Genomic DNA, 9,147 nt, shown 5'->3' with positions numbered 1-9,147 from the left:
GGCCCCTCTTGGCAGACGTTCTGCCATTTGTTAGGGGGGCCACCCTCCCAGTTTAATGTCACCAGTGCCTGTTCATGCTCTTCACCCAAAGTAGAACCAAGATAAAACTTCATGTTGTTCTGAATGTACAAACCCCCTGGAGGGAGTATTTCTGTCTTGATCTGTGTAGGACAAGACGACCACATAAACAGGTATGAGGTGACTCCAACAGGACCTACCTGTTTGCTGAAAGACATTGCTCAGTGCTCAGTGGTAAAGCCAAGCACAGAAGTCCAGGGAAGGCTGACCACAAAGCTCTGCTTAGTGCTGTTGCTGGTTTCTTCTACCATTGCTTCGAGGCATCTTGATTGTTCCCAGATCAATTAATTGATCTGTTGGGTTTTAGTCTGCTTTGTATGGTAGTGCTTCCTAGCCTCATTTGGCAGCGACTTTTTCTGCTTTTGTCTAATGACCATCTAATTGATGGTTATTGCATTAAGGCAATACTTTAGTGTTCCACCACCACCCTTGCCTCTCACCTCCCCTTCTTTCTTCTCCCACCCCTTTGTCCTTCAACCAACCTTTCTCTCACATCTCCCTTCTTTTCTTCCCAGTCTATGCTCACAGTGATCTGTACCTGACCCTCTCCCTCTACCATTTCCTTTTGTGTTCACCTTGTACCATTCACCCTTACTGCACAACTGACTTTTCTGTTCCATTAACAGAGCCTGCTCCATTCGTGACAGAGCTCATGCCCTTTGCAGGGCAGCCCAGGGGACCATCCAGGGGCCTGTTCTATTCTTTCCCTGTGCTCCATAGGTGTGAAACACTGCTCCAGCAATGAATGTGTGGATGCTGGGCATCATGGGCAACGCTGGCGCTTGTGTGATGGGGGGGGGGGGGGCGGATTGTAACCTTGGATGAATTCTGACAGAATCTCCTCCCCTCATGTTTGGTGAAATGCTTGGCATTTCTCAATGAGCCAGGGCTGAGCCTCAAGGAGAGGAGGATTTTGGTCCTGTTATCAGCTCCACATGAGGGTTTGCAAGCTCTGAGAGACATCCTGTCCTGGTTAATGAAAAAAGGGGCACTGTTGTCTAGCATTGTTGTCTCATTTTGAGACAATTTATAGGGTGGAGACTCCAAAATAAGTTACCTCCTAACAGTTTTTAACCTCTCTCCCTTCCACCAATAAGACAAGTGCGAAGAGATATAAAGGAAAAAATAACAATTTACTAAAAGAAAACATAGCAATAACCACAAGATACAATGGTAAATGGTTCAGCCTCAACCCACAAATGCAGAAAAGGTATTTCCAGTTTGTCCCCAAATAAGGGATGGCACTGTTTCCACTCTGGGCCAAATGGCAAACAAGTCTCTGTGGTTTAAAAACTCCCTCCTCCAGACAAACAAATACTAGGGAATGGGGGAAAATAAAATGTGGAAAAACTCTTTTTGTCTGAAAGGAGCCAATGTTGCTGAGGCCTCACACTCCCTCACCTCCCTGCTTCTGAGGAAAGAGCCCCTGAACTTCCAGGGGCTTTATGCTGGAAACCACATCCTCCAGCTGTGACATGGTGGTATTAAACACTCAACACTGAAGTTCTTCCCTCCCTATTCCTTTTTTCTTCTAACCATAACAACTGTTTGATTCCATACCACCTACACCGTGGCAGGGACAGGGTTTTCAGCTCAAAGAGTCTCACTTAAGACCAAAGTTTATAGGGTCACAAGGTGATTTGCTTTAGTTTGGTAAATTTCCATCCCGGCCACAATCCAGGTTGGCAATTACTGGAATTTTCCAAAGTCCACCTAAAATGGTACCACTCCACTTGGGCAACAACTCAAGTAAGTAATGTCCCAAGGCTGTAAGGGGATGACCGATTATCCTGCTCTCGTTCTCTACCTTGGTCAGGCAATAGGAGTTCCTAGTACAGTCAGTGCAGCTCCACCTTTGCCATGCAAGAGCTCCAGGTGTGGTCCACGGGATACTGTCCAACACATTACACAAAGGCCAAAGCCTAATGGGAGTTCTTGAGATCTTAGAGTGGCCTAGAGGAGCAGGAGAAGAAACACCACAGTCAGGAAGAGCAGACCTGCAATGTGCTGGATGAGGATTTGCTCCCAAAAGAAGCTGTTGGCTGCCAGAAAAACACCTGCAAAGAACAGCTGTAGCCATACCCAGAAATGCAGCCATGATCTTTCCCCAGTCTGTTTCTACCAAACCCAAGAAATTAAGAGTGGACACTGCCACAGACAAGCAGGAGGAAGTGGAGGAACATCTAGAAATAGCCACGAGGGCAGCTGGCCAGTGCCAGGCAGACCTGCAGTAGGAGTGATCCCAGACCTATGAGTGAATAAGTAGAAGCTGCTGCTGCAGCAATGCTCCTACAAACCAGCAGTTTTGTAGTCGTGCTATAAACTTCCCACTATCATATGAACCATACAATCATACAGCTTCAGCCATATGACCTTCAGGATGGGGGCGCAGCATGGCTTTGTGCAGTGATACACTCCTTGTTCTCTATTTCCTTCTAGAGTTCAAATCTAAAGTAGTTCGGATGGAAAGAAATGCTCCAGTTTCTAAATTCTGTGGAGTTTCCATGCAGACAGGTCCTGCTGTAATTATTTTTAGCATGTGGCTTCTGCTGTTAGCTTCTGACATGGCTCCTGCTGGACCCTTCCCAGTGAAATCAGAATGGGAGGCTTCAAGGTGTTATCCTGGATCCACCAGCAGCAATGGCCAATGCACAGATGGCCAGCAGCACTCATAAAACTCATAATCTATTACATGGGAGCCAGACTTCTTCCCTTCCTCTTGTCCTTTCCAAAAGGATACTGCTTCTCTCTGAAAGACACAAACAAGTATTTCCCAGAAATGTAAAAACATGGGGATATGCTTACTACTGGGCTTCTGGGCAAAAATGATCAGTGTGTTTCCTCTCACACTATACTCATGCCCCTCCTGGTAAAGAAAAACCTTCCCAGAAAAGGCTTGTGCTGCAGCAGGAGAAACAAGGCTCTGACTAATGCAAAATCATGTGCAGGAACTCTGCCTGCTGGAAACTGGCTATTGCTAATTTCCTTCCAGCAGCCCATGCTGGCCACTGGCAGTGCTGGCTGAAACATGGAACTTGCAGCAGAGAGAGAAGGAGGCAGGGATCAAGGCTGGACCTCACGCAGGCTTTATTTTTGCAAGAGGGGAAGGAGGGTGGGGTAAGAAAAAAAGGAAAAAAGTGATGCAGGGGTCTGGCTGGATTCCAGCTGCCATACGCTGCACCATCAGCTGGTATCCCCGAAGGGCCACCATCTGGCAAATGCCACAGAGATGTCACCTACCTTGCCCCTGCAGCCTTGCTGCCCTGGGGCACCATTTACCTCAAAAAAAGCCATTTTTGCCTTCCGTGTTCTTTGCAAAACAAATGCTAGCATAAGCTCCCACTGCTGGCACCTTGTTCCTTAGCTTGACACCATGGAGATGGCTTCTTCGAAAGGCTTTTAAAAGGCTGTGCAGTTGCTTCACAAATAAAGCAGGTATTCAGTGCAAAGGGTCCCATCCTGCAGGACGCCCCTCCTGGAGCAAGAGTGCTGGGTGCTTTGGGAAGTGGAGCTAAGCTTGCTCAGATGAGTGGGACGCAACCAGCAAAAGGCATTTGGGAGCAGACAGGAGTGGACATGGGATGCTGCAAGGAAATGGTACCGAGGAGATGCTGTCTGAGGTCAGGAAGGGCTGGGGGTCAGACACTGCTCTGGGAACTGTTAAAACAGGAAGAGAGCATAGAAGAAGCCAAGTATTCTGACTATTGGCATCATGCTGGAAAGATTTATTGTCTTTTTTTCTGTAAAGTATGATGTAAAAGTCTCATGTTTGAGGAGAGGGGAAAAATTACCAGGCTGTACTGTTGATTTTTTACAGTCTTACAGTCATCCCTGAAAGTGTGAGGCTTAGCTCTTCCCTCTGGATATCAGGAGTGACTGAAACAGGGTTATATCAGTATAGGACTAGTATACACAGGCATCCTACATCTTCCTTCCTTCCTTCCTTCCTGCCTTCTCTCCCTCCCTCCCTCATACCTCTACATTAATTCTTTCCTACACTTTTTAAAGCAACCTGCCCTGGGACTAACAAAAATGCAGCTCTTCCCCTGACCAAGGCAACCTTCAGCATTCCAGAAATAACTTTCCAGCCTCCATGTCTGATCCCACCTGGTTCAAAAAGCACCCTCTAAGGACACCTTCCCTCTCACAGCATCTCCAGTCCCATAAACAAAAGGGACAGGCAGGCCAGTGGCCACTTTCCCTCTGCAGCACCATCAGATGCAGTGCCTTGCCCTTTGGTCTGGCATGGAAAGATGCCAGAGAGTTGCAAAGAGGTTTTCAACTGTGACAAATTGCATTGGTGTCACCTGGCTGGAGCCAGGTGGAGTCTGCCAACGCATGCTGGTGAAAGAACCAGAGCTCCCACTTGAAGCAGTGGCCAGGACCTGGGGCTGTAGAGCACAAACCAGCGTTTCAGATCAAAGCAGGAGCAGCAGCAGCAGGATGGATGGATTGTGAGCACAGCTGGAAACAACAAGGCATCCAGTCTTAGCAGGGTGTTTTCTGTGGCTGTGGGGTGCCATGCCACTGACTGCAGCTGGGGCTCGTGGTCCCCAAGGCACTGAAACTCAAGCTATTGGCAGTGACTGAACTCTCACAGTAATGTCCAATACCCAAATGCAGTTCTATTGAGTTCATTTGACTTTCCTCTACGGTATTGAAGAGGAAAGCCTGCCTCTCTGCAGCGTATGGCTTGACTATCCTACCACAGCCACATCCAAGGAATAGGAGGAAAAAGAGAAAGTGAGAGAAGTCTTCCCAAAGCGTGGGAAAGCAAATGATGCCTGATACTAATTTGATCTGACCTGTTTTCCAAAGGCAGTGGAGGACACACCTCTCAGCTCCATCTGTCTCTTTTACTGAAGAGAAGGGACACAGACACTCCCAGAGAAACCTGGAGGTGTTTTTACAAGAGCAGAGGAAGAACAGGCAGCTGCCATGGATAGAAAGCAGGATTTAAGAGGGAAAATAATCCTGATTTCTTCATTCATAACCATTTCTATCAAAGCAGAACTTGGCAAGAACATAATATGGGAACAACTATAAGCCAGTTCCCCTCTAATGGGATAAAAATGAAGACTGAGAGGCAAGACCAGAAGGGTGACAAGGTTATCAGCTTTCCCCAGCAGGATATCTGTCAGCCTTTCTGGATGGAGCTCAAATTCCCTGGCATTTCCTTCTGTAACTCGGTCAGAGCTGCTGCTACTTCTGAACTTGTCACAGAGCCCAGTCCCCTTGGACTGGCTCTCAGAGCATCTGTGGCAGCCCTGTATAGCTAATCTGTGCCTATCCTGGTGCTTCCGCTGCAGAAAGCAGCAAAGTGCGCCACAAAAACCTCGGTCACGCGCCTGAATCTGAATCTGAATCTGGCAGGTTTGAGACCATTTTGCTTGTGAAAGTAAAGGTCACAAAATCAAGCCAAGGACAGGAATGCATGGCCCACGGTGGTTAGAAGGACAAACGCACCGACAGACAATACGCAATTTCACAGGCATCACCTGCCAGAGCTCAAGCTCCTCTTGAGCTCCTCACAGCTTCGTTTCTGCTCTGATAATCACACATGGAAATGAGGCCAATCCCAGCCTCCTGTCCCAGTGCAGCAGAGAGGGAAGACCTCTCACCAGTGTCTTTCAAGGCAGGCAGGGGCAGCGAGCAGATGGCATATCCTATTGTCCAATGTTCCCCCTCATTCCACACTGTTTATTTCACCCATCAGTCACTAGCACCAGAAGAGCCATAGGAGAAGCTGCATCTCATTCACTGGCACAGAGCCCAAAAGGTGCCCTAGCAAGCACTCCGCACACAACTTCAGGGGCTGCATATCTGGGGACAAGGGTTCCCACAGCTGTCTGGTGCTTGTTCCCCACACAGAGAGGGTCGGGAGCACAGATAGGGATGGAAGCAAGTACCCCACATGCCTCCTCCGTGCTGGAAACCTGTGTGCAAGAATGAAAATCTTACAGTAGCATCACTAGCGTGAGAGGAGAGGGGGCCCATGCTTTATCCCATGGGGGCATGCACAGTACTCCAAAAAGTCACAAAACAAGAGGAAGCCGTCCCATGGACGAGAGGAAGACGTTGCCCAGACAGAGTGCATGGGATTGGTGTACAAAGAGGCTGTGGGAGGGAACTGGCAAGAGCACAGATGTAGGGAAATCTGTAACGGGTGGCTCCCACGTCCCACTGGGGAAAGGCGGATACTTCCCAAGAGCCAGCAAGGCCTCAGGACCTCCCGCAGGATCCACCGCTGGAAGACGTGGGCAACTGGACAGCGCTGAGATTTCAGCGGCTTCCCAGCTTTGTGCGCTCGGACAAGGAGCGCTGGGTTCCCACACACCCAGCTGCGGGCAAATGCCCTGTCCCAAGCTGGAGAGCCAATGATGGATACCAGGGAACAGGGAATGCGGTCCCTGGTGCACAGGTTCAGCACCGCGGTGTCGTTGGGCTCCGGTGCTGCAGCGGCCCCGGGCACGGCGGTTGGTGAATCTGCGACTCCTCAGCTGCAACCGCGGGCTCCCGCGCCATGAGCCCGACCGCAGGGGGGTCCGGCTGCACGCTCCGGCTCCGCCTTGGCGGGAGGGCGCGCTGGGTTGTTGGGGCGGGGCGCGGGCGGTCCCCGGGCCCGCGGTGCCGCTCCCCGCTGCGGGCGGGGCCGCGGCGCCGTGAGGGGGACCGGCTCCGCCACAGCCCGGCTGGCCTCGCGCACGCGCAGGACGCGTCGTCCCGGGAAGGGGGGGGGGGGGGCGCCGCTGCCCCGCGCCTGCGCGGTGCGGCGGAGGGCGCCATGTTGGCGGGGCGGGCTGCGCGGTGGTGGTGAGCGCTCGGGGCCGCCGCGTTCGCTCCCCGTCTCCGCCCGGGGCCCGGGGGGGTGGCGGCTGAGCGGGGCCTCCCCTGGCACCATGAGCGGCGGCGGAGGCGGGCGGGTGTGCGACCTGTCGCGGCGTAACCCTCAGGAGGACTTCGAGCTCATCCAGCGTATCGGTAGCGGCACCTACGGCGACGTTTACAAGGTGGGCGCTGCACCGCGACCCGGCGGGGGTGTCGCCTGTGTCTCCCTCTCCGCTGTCAGGCACCCCTGTCCTCCAAAATCTGGCAGGGCTTCTGTCCCCCAGCGGCGTGCCCCGGCCCTCCCGAGGGCAGCGAGGCCGCCCCGCTCCGGCGGGGTCTGCGCCGCCGCACCGGCACGGCCCCGGTGGGCGCCCGGCCCTGCCGGCCCCGCCGGGCCGCGTCCCCAGGGCGGCAGAGCAGTGCGAGGGGGCGACCCTCGGGGCCGGCGGGCGGTGCGGGACCGGCCCCGTCCCGGCTTCCGGCGGCCGTGGAGCCGCCCCGGCGGTCTGCTCTGGCCGCTGCTGCCGGGTGCCGGCTCGGGCGGCTGTGTCACGGGCGGAGCTCGGGGGTCGGGTGTCTTCCAGAGGAAGCCGGGGACTGTAGGGGTGTGGGGAGCTTACTAGCTCGGTTCCAGCCCTAATGTCATCGTATTAGTCCCGGTCGCTGCTCCCGTCACCGTCTTGTGTGGGAATGCCGGTGTATTGTGTTTGTGTCGGTGGGAGAAGTGAGTCTGACCCTGTGGAGTGCGAGCTGTTGTTAGGATCAGAGTCTTTCAGAATTCCGACCTAACTTCAGCAAACGTAGGAGAATTAAAGCAAAAGGAGCCAGACATAATTTGGGTTGTTTTTTTGTTGTTTTTTTTTTTTTGAAGGGGCTTTATAATGCTTTTTGTGATTTTTTTTCTCTGCTCTGCCAGTGTATGTTGTTATTTGTGTATCCAGCCGGCTGTTGGGATGTGGCAGCCTCTCCCTGGGATAGGATGAGCTGGTTGTAACCTGCTCTTGTGTGGCCTTGGAGCAGAGGGGAGAGCTGAACTTTGTCGTGTGAAGCCTGGTGGAAGCTTCATTGTTTGAACTGTGTGCTTTCCAAGCATCTTCTTGGCCTGTTTTTGTCATCACAGGGTGTGTGTGAGGAAACTTGCTTTGGGAGGCAGGACTGTAGGGAAACACGAAGAGCCATTCCACAGTTTGAGGTGCACAGAACTGGTGCTAATGCTGCCTTTCACTTTAGGTGAATGTGCCTAGAATGAAGTCTTGTTTGAGTTGGGCTGATTTTGGTTTAATCTCATCTCTCTTAAATGTCATGGAAGTTTCAGGACCTAAATCCTCTTGTTACTGTGCTCTTGGTGTGCTAACTCCCCGCTTTATTAATTGTTTCATTGAAAGAGTGTTTTGTGTTGTTTGCCCCACCTTGCTAGCTTTCTTTGAGTGTTGGTGTACTGTGCTGACCTTTTACTTGTCCAGCACTACTTGCCGTATGCTCTGGGCTTTTGTTTTTCTGCAAACTGTTTTATGTTGTGTGTGTATCCTTCTGCTGCAGTTTTGAACTGGCATATTGACTCTGACACCTTATCAACTGGATTTTTTTCGGTGTTCTGTATGTGACTGAAGGATGTGAATTAACCAAGTCATCTGTCTTTATGGTTTCATTCTAAGGACGTTACCTTTAACCACAGAGTTTGGAATATTTACATATGCAATACCACTGTGCATGTGAAACCTGTTAAAGATTTGTGGAGGTTTCCTTGATGTTTATCACACTTAGATTGCAGTAACCTTCAGTTTGGTGCTCTGTGAGTGGCCAGTGTTTGGCACTGCTTGTGACTTTTTCTTGTTTGAGGCGCAGAGTGGATTTGTTGATGCTTACAATTGCCTGTACCAGCTGACATAGCAGGACCAGAATACACTAGGTTGGTATTATAATTATTTGTTCTAGATGAGAGGTAAGTGTTTTCTGATTAGATTATGGACCCTGGAGGGAAAATGAGAGGTGCTTTTCTGTTGTGTGGGTTATTGCCTGTTTCATTCTGAGGCAAGGTCTTGCCCAAGGTGTCTTCAAAGTGAAGCATAAAAGTAGCCCAAAAACAACAATGAAAGACAGTTACTTTTAATGTGACAAGTAGTAATATTGTCTGAAGTGTCATCCACATATGAGCTTACTAATGTCTTGTCTTATGTTTGTGAGTGGTTTCATAAAGCCCCTTTCTTTTGCCTTCATCTGTCACCTGTTGGTGAACCTTGA

At 51.1% G+C, this 9,147-nt stretch overlaps 1 protein-coding gene across 5 annotated transcripts in view; it reads left to right on the top strand.

The window, feature by feature from the left end:
• The first annotated feature begins 6,837 nt into the window (after window positions 1–6,837).
• The window catches only part of MAP4K3 (mitogen-activated protein kinase kinase kinase kinase 3), a 64,819-nt gene continuing 62,509 nt past the window's right edge, over window positions 6,838–9,147 (top strand). For all 5 annotated transcript variants that reach the window (XM_038130955.1, XM_038130953.1, XM_038130952.1 and 2 more), the window contains exon 1: window positions 6,838–7,088. In XM_038130955.1, the coding sequence (XP_037986883.1) occupies window positions 6,978–7,088 (111 nt within the window). In that variant the 5' untranslated portion in view covers window positions 6,838–6,977. The remainder of the gene's footprint in view (window positions 7,089–9,147) is intronic.

This window comes from Motacilla alba, chromosome 3 (assembly GCF_015832195.1).
Source record: "Motacilla alba alba isolate MOTALB_02 chromosome 3, Motacilla_alba_V1.0_pri, whole genome shotgun sequence".
NCBI lineage: Eukaryota > Metazoa > Chordata > Aves > Passeriformes > Motacillidae > Motacilla > Motacilla alba.
Note: the sequence above shows the minus strand (reverse complement) of the source record. Positions and strands in the feature narration are given on the sequence as shown.